General features: G+C 51.0%; 1 protein-coding gene across 1 annotated transcript; it reads right to left on the reverse strand.

Moving 5' to 3' along the window:
- Positions 1 to 28: 28 nt before the first annotated feature.
- Positions 29 to 1582, reverse strand: LOC136532916 (cationic peroxidase 1-like). Its single transcript, XM_066525494.1, has 3 exons — positions 1309 to 1582; positions 1031 to 1225; positions 29 to 768 (listed from the first exon to the last, which is right to left on the reverse strand). Exons 1-3 carry the CDS (start codon positions 1522 to 1524, stop codon positions 208 to 210), a joined length of 972 nt encoding a protein of 323 aa, XP_066381591.1. The 5' UTR covers positions 1525 to 1582; the 3' UTR covers positions 29 to 207.
- Positions 1583 to 12711: the final 11129 nt, after the last annotated feature.

The following is a 12711-nucleotide window of genomic DNA, read 5'->3' on the forward strand; positions in this document are numbered from 1 at the left end:
TGCGTGTCGTACGTGTATGTTCACTAGTTTACTAAACACAGGAACAATTTCTCACAAAATTAAGTAGGCACGCGAATACAAAGACACGCTACAGAATCTTTGCTGCTTAGCATGCTGGCGCAGCTAGCAGCGACAGTATCACGACGCTGTACGAACGGAACGGAGCTGATGCCTCGCTCATTCGACGATCGCTCAGGTCAAGTGAAGTCACGCCTGGTTGACGACCCGGCAGTTCTCCCTGACCTCTCCTTGGTCGCCGGTGAGCGGGCTCAGGTTGCCCAGCTTGACCATGGCCGCGCCGAAGTCCTCCCAGAACTTGGTGGGGTTCTCGGCGTAGTACTTCACCAGGTCGCCGGCGTCGCCGCCGCCCTGGTACAGCTGCTGGTCCGTGTGCAGCAGCGCGCGGCCCTGCACGAGGCCCTGGTAGTAGTCCGTGTCGACGGTGGTGGGGGTGTCGTCCAGCGCCGTCAGCACGTCGTCGTCGCCCGACAGCGGGCACCGCTCGTCCAGCGACGCCGCGTAGGTTGGGTCCAGCGTGCCGGTCTCGTTGTACAGGCGGCCGCGGAAGAAGAGGCAGCGGGCGTAGCCCAGCGTGTGGCCGCCGGAGAGCACCACCAGGTCGTGCAGGGACAAGCCGTGGGACTCGAAGCTGGCCTGCAGCGCCGGCAGGTCCATGAACGGCGTCGGGATGTCGTTGTTCGCGTCGTCTATGCTCGCCGTCGTCGAGTCACGCCGCCCGAGGAGCACGTCGTACGAGGTTCCTCCCAGCTGGAAACGGCCATACAGTACGCGCACAGACAAAAAAAAAACTTTGGGTCACATCATACTGTCAGTGTCACTTCGGAGTGAAGATTTAATTTGGTTTAAAGGGTTGTGCAAGTTGCCTGGAGAAGAAGATTTTGGTTAGTGCTTTATGCTATTGCTTACGTATCACAGGGTTAACTAGTGCGGTTTCGTGACTTTTGTAGGCATTGATTTGATCGAGCCGTGAGCGTGAGTGGATAAGTACGTCCAGGTGAACTGAACTTACAGCGACAATGGAATCGCGAGCGGCCACAGCCAAGATATCGGCGCAGGAGACGATGTTCCCCAAGCATATCGTGTTCACCGCCGACTTGATGGTGTCGATGACCTCGTAGCCTCTCACGGAGTTGTTGTTGGGCTTGGCCGTCTTCTCGCCGACCATGTCATCGGTGTCGTCCAGCAGGATGGAGCCGTCGCAGCCCTGCAACATATGGGTTACAGTTACATGGCTGGCTTGCATGGCGCCGGCGGCGTGGCTTAATCAGCTAGGTAGAAGAAACTTACATTGATGAAGCAGTCGTGGAAGTGGAGGCGGACCAGCGACGCCCCCATCCTGGGCTCACTCACGATGGCGGCGCCGACGAGGACCTTGATGGTGGTCAGCGCGAGCGGGCACGTCTCGCTGTAGTAGTCCGCGGTGAGCTCTGCCCTGAGCCCGAGAGCCGCCGCCATGAGGGTGAGGTAGACAGCAAGCACGCCCATTCGCGACGAAGCTGCCATCGATTAGCTGTTCTAGTACTGGTCGGTGGATCAAATTCAGGTGCAGTGAATTTGGGGTGTGGTGATGATGGTGTTGCCGGGACGATGGAGGAGGCGTGTGCTTATATAGGATAGGAAATGTGAACTTGTGAAGTGTGTAGGAGGTGATGACAGGTAGAACAGCTAAGTTCACTAGTCTATCTACCTGTCATCACCATGTATTGTGTATATGATCGAGCTAGCATAGCCAGGCGACCAACCGATGCTTGTATAGTGGTTGATAGACCTAATGCATGTAGATCTAGGCTTTATTCTCGGCGTGTGCGAGGGGCTTGCAATTGTCGACCGAGAGCAGTTTCTTGTTCGTTTCACCAATGACCAATCCATGCATCCGTGTATCTGCAGGCTTGTGTTAAATTTTCCCGGAATTAATTGATTTATCCGTGGATTTATTTATGCATGCATCTTAGTTGATTTGGTTTAGTTTTGGCACATTTACCCTCCGTTCATGTTGTAGAGACCTAGTAGTATCAGTCACACTGTTTCAAAACAAAACTCATTTTCTGACGCACAGCGAGCAAGCGTATATATATCTTCGGGCCGGCGTCTTTCTGAAGAGTCAAAACAAAATATCATCATCAGATTATTAATCCAATGAGTTGGTTAGCGCAACGTTTCGTGCTCAAGCTTGTTGCTCACCGACTCACTTCACTTACTGTCTACATGTGTGCTCGTCATCTAGCTATCAGATCCTCTTTCTGTCATAGTAGCCTGTTAGCTAACACGAAAAGAAACCATCCAAACACCATTATTTATAACCGTCTCGCTCGAACAGCTGTATAAGTGTATAGAGAATAATTGTATCAGGTCCGTTAGTTATCCTGATCTTCGCTTTAAGCAGGGTTGGTGAAAAGATATGATTAGAAAGAAAACTGATTTCTTCGATTCTCCTGTCCTCGTGCCCTCATCTATATTATACTCCCTCTGTCCCTGGTATAAATGGGTATACAGCCCGAGCCCGTCGGCCTGGCCCGAAGCACGCCTTTTTGGGCTGGCACAAGCACGGCCTGACTCGATGCTGGACGGACCCGGGCTGGCACTGCCCGAAGGAGCAGACCATGCCTGGGCCTTACCCTAGGCACGACATGCCGCCACGCCACGGCCCGGTGCATAGCGCATGGCCCGGTGGTGGCCCCGCCTACTAAGACTAAGAGCCCCACACGGCCACGCCCCCACCCACGAACCCTAACTCCCTTCCCCTTCTCCTCCCCCCTACGCACGCGCACCCCCCTCCCCAGGCTGCACTGTGCGCCTGCACTGCGGTTCGCGGACACCCCCTCCCTTCCCTCGTGTCGCGGCGTCGGGCGAGGCCGCGAGGCGAGCGCGAACGCGGGACGCCCCCTCCCCTTCCCTCGCACAGTACGACAGCCGAGCCGAGCGTCTCCTCCCTCTCCTCGCGCGACCTCCTCGCTCGTAGCACCGATGGCCGACGGCCAAGCGCGGATGCCGACGCCCTTCCCTTTCGTCGAGCGACGCCGCTGGAGCAAGCGCGTGGGCCCTGAGCTCCGTCCCGACGCCAGATCCGGTGTCAAGGGCCCAAGGGCTAGCTCGCCGCCGGCCACTGGCATCTTCGGCTACTCGCGCTTCCTCCCCTTCATGGCTCCCCCTCTCTCTGGCTACTCACACAGTGCCTCGTGGGCCTCTGGCCCGGCACGGTGGACTGGTCATGCTTCTCGGGGCGGCCTTGCCCGAAAAACGGCCGAGCAGGCTGTGCCTGGGCCATCGGTCAAGTACAACGCCCGGCTCAGCATGGCCCGGGTGGCACGGCGTGCCGTGCAGGTCCGCCCCCCTTCGGGTCGTGCCAGGCCGGCCCGTTGCCCATATATAGTCCCCGGATAAATATATTTTTAGAGTTGTTTTTTTAAACTTTAACCGATTTTATAGAAAAAAACTTTTAAGATTTATGACATCAAAATAGTAGTCCCTCGGTCTCCCAAATAAGTCAATTTCTAGAATCCATGGAAGTCAAACTATTTTAAGTTGGGCTAACTATATCGAAAGGACTAACAACATCTGTGGCACAAAATGAGCATATTATAAAAAAAATATTCTATGATATATTTAATGATACTAATTTGATGTCATAAATTCTAATGATAGATCTCATCGCAAATAATATAGTGGCGCAAACAAAACTTAAAACGAAGGACGTGTACACGACAGTTATCGCTTTTTTTTAAAAAAGAAAACAAAATAAAAAACAACCCACTTCCATCTCTCATGGGCTGCAGCACGACTAAAAAAAGAATGACTAAGCAGGCCAGCCCACCTGCACGGCCATAACACAGGAACTCTGTACTCACATGCGTTAGGCGGTCTAGTCCACATGCGGGCGGAAGGCCGTTACTGCAGATGGGCCTGAAAAATATGACTCCCGCTGCCATCCCAGGCCCATCTGGCATCTCAGCCAATCACAGCGGGCGGACGAGCTGGAGAAGATGTTGGACGTCGACCTCTGGGTCAGGGCTACGTTCCAGAAGAGGAGCAGGCCGCCCGGCGAGCCCGCAAGGCTAGGCTTTGTGAGGGGCCCGTGGGCTGCCCCGCCACCGAGACACCGATGACGCCGTATGTAATGACTATGTAAGTGGCTAAGTGCGTATTCGCACGTGAATTCAGTATTTGTGGTCTGGCTAATTTACCATCGTGACTTCGTCGGTAACGGTACACCGTTTGGTGGTCCATCGGCCTGAATCCCTAGCCTAGACCTTTAATTCGTCACCATCGTCGACCACCAATCCACCATAAACGTTCAGTACTTGCACTGCACATCCACAGGTCCAGAGATATTTTTTTTAAGAGCCACTGACAAGAGCTTTGCCGGACATGTATTGATAAAGAAGATTACAAAACACAACACTACAAACTCACACAACGACAGTCACCAAAGAAACCTAAGCACTTACGACGAAGGATCACCCTATGCGAGTGGGGTGAGTTTTTGTTGGGGGGGAGGGTTCTCAATAACGATGCCTCCAAAGAGGTTGCGATGTCCTTAGACGTCGCCACCGTCAACCGAAAGACCGGCACTAGATTTTTCAACCAAGAGAAACCCAAGAGATGAGGGATCTCACGATATTGCCTGCAATGAGGAACATGATACAAAAAGCAACACAATTGCCGGATCGATAGAGTCGAACAGGGCTTTCGCCCTAAAATCCCACAAATCATAATTCAACCCCTAAAATAAAAGGCTAGCCACCGAGGCAATGTCCGCAGAAAGCCGCCATTAGTGGGAAGATGCTGCTATGCTGAACAAGTCGCAGGCCTGCGTGACTTGTCACCATGGCGCCAGCTTCAAAGCCGCCACTATCCGACCAAACACCGGACATCCACATATAGCCACATCAAAGCCGCTGCAGACGAACCTACAAGCTTGCAGCATCGATGCCAATTCCCCACACCGGCAGCCAACCACGAAGAGTCGCCTACAACTGGTTGTCGCAGCTGAAGAAGACTGGTCGCAGACATGCGCGACCATCCACCGCAACGCCAGTCCAAAAGGACCGCAGCCAACCGAGTCGTCACCAACTCCTCACAGATCGCCAAAGAAGAGAACCGTCAACCATGTTGCTTGCCGAGGAGCCCGCCATGGCCGCAGCAGCGAACCTGCCCCTCGTCGCCGAACGTCGTCGAATGACCGGAACTGGACATCCGACCAGGCCCGCACCGCACGCCACCCACCGGCATGGCTGAGCAGCAGCCAGCCACGGGGACTGGGGGACAACAGCGACGGCTTGGCTTCACACCACCACGCCCACTGCCAGCAGTAGCAACTCGCGGCCGCGCACCGCCAGAACCGCGTCCCTTGCGCCGTCAATGAGCGTCCGCCGTCCTCCAGTGCAACCACCGTCGATGTGACCAAAAAGGGTAGATCCGGGCGTCGGATCACCGGATCTGCCCACCCCCGGCGAGGATCTGCGCTCTCGGCTCCCGGAACTGCACCCTGGCCACCGGAATAGAGGGTGGCGGCCATCCTCAAAAGCACGCGTGCAGGGAGGAAAGGATGTGAGAAGAGAAGGGGGCCTCGCCGCCGCCGTCCTTGCACCGTCGTGGGCAACTTGCCGCGTGCCCGAGTGGCAGCGAGGATGGGGAGGCGCGGCGCGGGGGCTGGAGTGGCGGCGGTGCGGAGCCGCCCGTGTCACCCCAGGGAGGAGCGACGCGGTGGCGTGACATTTTGCATCACCACAACTACTTCATCTCCGATTAGTGGTAAGCAAGAACAACTGAATTATATTGTAAGAACTTATCGTTTATAATCACTCATCATACTCAACAATAAGCTATAGGGCACGCACCAACGTTGTCGTCCGAATAAGTTAGGCAGCGACGCAGCGTGCACTTCCTGATCTTAATTACGCGTCGATTTTGCAAATTGCAGGTCTCCCATTCTTCCTTTTTTTGTTTCTTTTTGAAATGCGCAACTCGATCGTCGCCGTTATTAATTCTTGCTATAATAAGAGGAGACATCCACACGCGAGTCTATATATGGCAAATAAAATCTCTTGTACGTATGTGGAGCTAGACGACGGGCAAGTCATGACACACAGGATGAGAATAATAATGCGACCACCAATATAATGTCCACGAGGGCACGTTCCATGGGTGCAAAACTTAGGCTTATTTCGGTGCGCCGACCGGCAAGTACACGCGGAAAATAATTAAAATCTGCACGTTTTATTTCCATTTTCCACTATGTATATCCTCTGTGCGCACAACAACGCTGGCCGGCCTATAAATACGTGCTTGGTAAGGTCGAGCGTCTTCAAGGCACACACACGGACACGGTTGAGAGGCGAGAAACCATATCCGCAGCTAGCCTGCAGCCCTGCTCCTCGCCGCCCTGGCACTCATGCTCGCGGCTTCTGCGCCGCAGGCCCAAGCAAGGCCATGGCCACCAGCACCGGTTCCGACGCCTGCACGGCTGGTACCGGCAGCTCATCCTCCAACAACGCGTGCTCCAGCGTCTGCACCAGCACCGACGCCTGGTGCACCGGAGCCATCTCAGCAGGCATTGCGCCCTGCCGGTTTCAGGAGGAACTTGCTCGAGGATACAAAGGCCGTGGCACCGCATGCTGAACGCGTCACCATTCGGAGCGTGAGCCTCATCACAAGTCCTCTCTCTATCCCTACCATCACCTTAGGACGGCGTGACAGGTCTGAGACCATGAGCATGCATGCACCATAAACAATGCTATATTACACGAACTACTACGTACTTATGAATAATCTGTCATAATACAATGTGCATGCATGCGTGCGTGCATCCGACAACACTGGTTCCATAAATAATTTAGCCACAGGTATCTGAAATATAGCAAGTTCGCAATTTAGCAGGAGTCCACCTGCGTGTTGTTGGGTGACATGCATGCATGTAACACATGTTTGTGTTGTTGCGTTGGTGCCCACAATACATATATACATGCATCTACTGAAAGCTTATATACTACTACACTATACATGACTCTTACACAAAACGATGGCCCTATGTGCCAGACCACGGGGCTCTTAATTTGGTTCCTGCCATGGAATCTTGTCTGGACCAGGCATCACTACTAGGTGTTCGGTTGTTCGTTCGGTTGTTCATCGACCTAAATCCATCGTCTAACCTTCATCATCATCATCAACCACCATGAAACGTTCAACACCTACACATCACACAAGCCAAGAGACATTTTGCACCACCACCACTACTTCATCTCTGATCAGTCGTAAGCAAGAACAACTAAATTATATTGTAAGAACTTATCGTAAGAAACGCTGCCGGCCTCGCCGCAACCGAGCTCACCGGGACGGTCGTGCGTGACCACGCCGGGACATGTTGCACCGTAGCCGAGCTCACAGGGACGGCATGGGCCCATGCCGAGATGCCGCGCCACAGCTGAACTCACTGGGCCGGCTACGCCCACCCGCACCAGGAATGTCGCACTGAGGATGCTGGGCCGGGGCCGCCATGGCTGGGGCCGAAACCTCCGCACCGCGCCCACCATTGCCGGTGGCCGGGGTTGGTCCGCTGCCGCCAGGAACGAAGAGAGAAGAGATAGGCTTATTAGGCAATAGAGGGAAGGCCAGGGAGATGGAAATGGGAAGCATTAGAGGGAAGGTCCACAATACATAGAGTACTGAAAGCTTATACTGCTACACTATACATGACTCTTGCACAAAACGATGGCCCGATGTGCCAGACTATGGGGCTGTTTGGTTCCTGCCCTCGGAATCTTGCCTGGACCAAGCATCACTCCCGGGCGTTCGATTTTGAGCGTCTGGGCCTTGATGCACCTGCCTGTTCGAGAGCCTCCAGGCCAGACTATGTGTCTATTTGATATATCTCCTAGAGTAGCTTCCAGGCTGAATCCAGTAGGAGATTTGCCAGACAATTTTTTTACTAGAGGTGCTTCTGTGCAAACTGTATGGTGATTCTCTAAAATAAACTAGGGCCACGAACTAAAAAAAGTAGCTTGGTTCCGAACCTTGCAATCTTAGCACCATAACTCCTCTGGTTATCAACTGTCACTAATCTGGTTGAACTCCCAAAAAAAAAGGCTAATCACTGCATGTAAAATAAAGAACACAAGCAAAAACTCGAAACAAGCAACTCAATTGAAGTAACCATTGCAGATGTATAATTAAGTACTCAAAGTTGGGGTTTCACGCCTCTACATATAGTTCAAGAGGAATTTTTTTGTGTTCTCTACGTAATATTACTATTGTTATATCTTATGAAAACTTAACATAATCATGTTGTCACAGAGAAAATTACACAAAGAACATACATTTTCTATTTTTACGCACTTTTTAATTATTTTATTGAAAATTATTTAATAAGCATAAACCTGAATAAGTCTATAACTTAGTCATATATGATCCAATGAGCATGAAATTTTTACTACGTCTCAAGAATACAATTATTAGTCCACCATAAAAATTTCACCACAATAGGACCACAGAAACTGCATGTATGGATTAATCACAGAAAATCATAGATCTAAAACTAGAGCAAAAATGTTGTACTAAAGCATACAATATCATATGTTTATTATGTACATCTACTTATGTGGAGTCCAACAAAATTGGATTATCTATTTTATGATTTTTCTGTAATTTACTATGATTTTTTAAAGTTTTGGCCGAAATAAATATAAAAGAAAAAATAAAACCACCTAGAGAAACAACAAGGGAGGTCAAATGTCCGGTTTGAAAAGATGGAGTGGGAGTTATATCTGGTTTTCTAGTTCACGGAGAAAAAACTAACTTTTTCCCTTGTGTTGTCGCATGCTGCTAGGCGTCACTCCAGATGGGCCTGAAAAAATTGACTCCCACTGCCATCATAGGCCCATCTGGCATCTCAGCCGACTGGAGAACATGTCGGACGTTGACCTCTGGGCTGGGGCTACGTTCCAGAAGAGGATCGGAGCAGGCCGCCCGGCGAGCCCGTAAGGCCAGGCTTGTCCAAGGCCCGTGGGCTGTCTCGCCACCGAGACATCGCCGCCGCCGTCTGTATTGTAACTATGTATAAGTGGCTAAAAAAAAGAGAAAATTAGTTTCTTAGCCCAAAAAAAAGTTTAGCTTAGTTTCTTGGGGCTATTTCTGTTGAACTTAATTAATTGGCCCTGAATCGAAATTTGTTTAGTTCCTTAGCCCTTCCGTCCATTCCGTTCACCTCTACCGTCAACCAGCACAGGATCCTGCATGAAAAGACTAAGGGCGCGTTTAGTTCGCGAAATTTTTTGGCTTTGGCTACTGTAGCACTTTCGTTTGTATTTGGTAATTAGTGTCTAATTATGGACTAATTATGTTCGAAAGTTTCGTCTCGCGATTTCTCACCCAACTGTGCAATTAGTTTTTTTTTTCGTCTACATTTAGTACTCCATGCATATGTCGCAAGATTCGATGTGACACTTTGGGGTGAAAATTTTTGGGAACTAAACAGGGCCTAAAATGGCCCCGTTCGCTGGTATGAAACTTGGCTGAAACTTGCTGAAAAACACCATTTCGGTTGAATTATTGTGAGAGAAAAACACTATTCTGGTTGAAAAAAGAAGCCGAACAAGCCGAATATGCGGTAAGCCGAACAGGGCCAATATCCCCGTACCCCTTCGTCACCCACCACAGCTACGTGAGTTCTCCTTCTCCGTACCCCTTCGTCGAAGCGTAGTTGGAGGCGTCGCTAGTTTAGGCGTCTTCCGTCCAAACCCTAGAATCGGCGTTGGAGATGGATGGCTCCGACGAGCTTCCGCCGGTAGATCCACCTGGGGCGGCGCCGGATCCACCTCGTCCGCGGCACAGCAGGGCATCCCGGTTGGTGTCAGGGCTGTTCGCCCTCCACGCGAGGCAGGGCGCCGACCGCGCGACCCAGGGTGCTGCGGGGCAGGCTGAGGGCGCTGTGGGGAGATTTTTTTTTAAATTTTAACCCTTTTTTAAATATAATTTTAAATCTAACACTGTCGTTTTTTAAACTAACACTTTTGGCCGCGCCTATTGTCCTGGCACGGCCAAATGCCTATGCCGCGCCATGCATGGTGGCGCGGCGCAGGGCTGACGTGGCACGGGCCGGCCGGGGGGGGCGCTGACGTGGCGGGTCCTAACGCGCCACCGACCATAGCGCGGCACTATCGCGCCACCGACCCTGGCGCGGCAGTGCCGCGCCCTGTTGCGTGGCATGGCTGGACCGACCATACCGCGCGAGCAGCCACACCACCTGGCCGTTGCGCCTACCGCCGGCCCGGGCTACCTAGATGGTAGAATCGAAACGCGTCGCGCCCGTATTTTGTTGAGTTTTTTTCACGGCCGAATAGAGAATTTGATAAGCCAATGATTAGTTTTCCGTCTTTCATAATACGGTTATGCATCATTTTAACTAATCAATTACGAAAAATTGCCACCGGTGTCCAGATACGCCGAGACTGTCGGTTCCCGAACGCAGGGTACTTAATCTCGCCGGTAATGTTGCCGTGACTCAACGAAACGAATAAGAAGCAAGTTGACAAGCTGCCACATAACATATTCATTGTTTTGACATAAGTTTGACATAACATAACCAAATAACCCCACAAGTTTTGGATGTTAATATTCGTTTGACCTAAACAAACTAAGACCTAGGAGTGTAAGGATCCCTCGAACGCCTCTGTCTCTTCGGATTTGTTGGCAACACATTGGGAGTGTAGCCAATGTCAGTATGGTCACGTCGATGATGCGTATGGCTCGTACCCTGCAGGTATATGATACACACGATTACCTATAATTCTTTATGATCGTTAGTTCATGGAGCCTACGTACTGAAACAAACTATCTTTGTTAGTACCTATGAGGCTCCTTGGGTGCCAAACAGGGCACCACCTAGCTGAGACATGCCGATCTCGTCCTGCGGCCATTCGTCCCACTGGTCGTGCTGTCCGCGGAAGCCCGGGGGTTCGTCATCGTCGTCCTCCTCGTCCTCGGTTGCAGAGTCCTTTCCAGCGCTATGATGTGGTGGTGTACGTACCGCGGAAGTGGCACCCTACGTCATCGCCTGAGAAGAGCCGGCTGGTGTCCTCAAAGAGGCTAAAGACGTGCCACCCAACCGCGTGGGGAGTGGCGATTCCTCATAAAGAGTGTCTATGCAGCTTAACTTCTGAGCTAGCTTCCTGCAGCTCTTCTTCACCTTCTGCATAAATAGACGTTAAAGTTAGTTTATTAGCCAAATGCATATACAATAAAGAAATATTTTTGAAACGGACAAGTTTATGTTTACCTCCACAAAAGCCATGAGAACGCCTGACCCCTGCCCTCTAGACTCGTGAAGCCAGAACGCTGCTTCGTTGGACAGCCTTGACAATTGTGTCGCCTAGGTACAGAAACGCGGTTGGACAGTTTTAGTACACATACTTAATACCAAAAGGATAACAAATTGTACCATTCAAGTATCTTACCACGTATCTTTGAAGCGGGGCTCTCTATAGTTGTGTGTCCTCCCTAGTGGTGACGTCGTACACATCTTCGATGACATCTTCCTCTGAGTCCTCGTCAATCGCCATGTAAGTGTACAGAGGCTTGATATGTGTCCTCGTAGACCTGTGAAGCCACTGCATGTACTCATCGAAGGCGCGCTGGTCATGTGGAGGACCCGCAAAGACTGCATGTGGTACCCTGGTCTGCCACAAATGGATGTACGAGCTGTGTGTCACGCGCCAATCCTTGGTCTTATACCTCTTCCTGCGGTCAAACCTGCAACAAAATGATATTAGTTGTAACAAACACACCTCTTAATTGTAGCATTGTTATTAATCAATAACGCACCCATGCAATACTTGATTGGTGGAGTAAAGCGGTGGTGGGCAGCCTGTCATTCTTCCAAACTGTCTGCAGACCCAGATGGGCAAGTGAATCTCGACCATATGGAAGAAAATAAGAGGGACGTCGCAGCGATACTCATGTGACTCGTCCCTAGTGACAGGACTCAGATAGTCCTGGAGCTCCAGAGAATCCCAAGGACACCAAAACACCTAAAATTTCATAATTGTGTTAGGTTGTAATATAGTGTACATCGAAGAAGACACTAATATGATAGTATAGAGAGCGTAATCTAGTGTTGTGTCAGGACATCGAGACCGTTCGTACACTCCCTGTACTTGCGCCACACATTCTTCCCTCTAACTAACTGTGCTTTCGTCCAGATATATAGAGCTGTAGGGAGTGAATCATGCCCATTCCATTGCTGCATTGAACACGATAATAAATTAGCAACAAATAATCTCATCATATCTAACTGTCTGGAAGAATATAATGAACCGAAGTACTTACCGGTAACCATTATTAAGGGCCCTCCCAGCGGGCAATCATTCCCAACATCAAACCTGGAGTAGGTAGGAGCAACCCCCAAGGTTCGCATGTCCTGAGGTGCAACAGCAGGCAATGCATAGCTGTCGATACGTACATGCCAGGACTGCACTGCCCTAGCTGTACCCCGCTATGTTCTCCCATGGCTGGCGAAGTATGTCAAGGAAGATCCAGCTGATGGTGTTGCCCGAGGCGTCTGGGAAGAGGAAAGCACTAAGAAAGTGCCAGAGCCACACTCGAGCGAACCTATCGATCTGTGCCTCCTCAGCTTGTGGGTCGAAGTACTTAAAGCGCTCTGTAATCCAGGACAACGAAACACCAGAACTTTTTCTGTAA

Source organism: Miscanthus floridulus, unplaced genomic scaffold (genome assembly GCF_019320115.1).
Source record: "Miscanthus floridulus cultivar M001 unplaced genomic scaffold, ASM1932011v1 fs_738_1_2, whole genome shotgun sequence".
Lineage (NCBI taxonomy): Eukaryota > Viridiplantae > Streptophyta > Magnoliopsida > Poales > Poaceae > Miscanthus > Miscanthus floridulus.

What these genes read in the sequence shown, in the direction of transcription:
- LOC136532916 (XM_066525494.1), bottom strand. Translation starts at nt 1,524, where the DNA reads ATGGCAGCTTCGTCGCGAATGGGCGTGCTTGCTGTCTACCTCACCCTC. An exon ending in TCCACGACTGCTTCATCAAT is followed by an intron (nt 1,226 to 1,308) that starts GTAAGTTTCTTC and finishes CATATGTTGCAG; the next exon opens with GGCTGCGACGGCTCCATCCT. An exon ending in CTCGCGATTCCATTGTCGCT is followed by an intron (nt 769 to 1,030) that starts GTAAGTTCAGTT and finishes GGCCGTTTCCAG; the next exon opens with CTGGGAGGAACCTCGTACGA.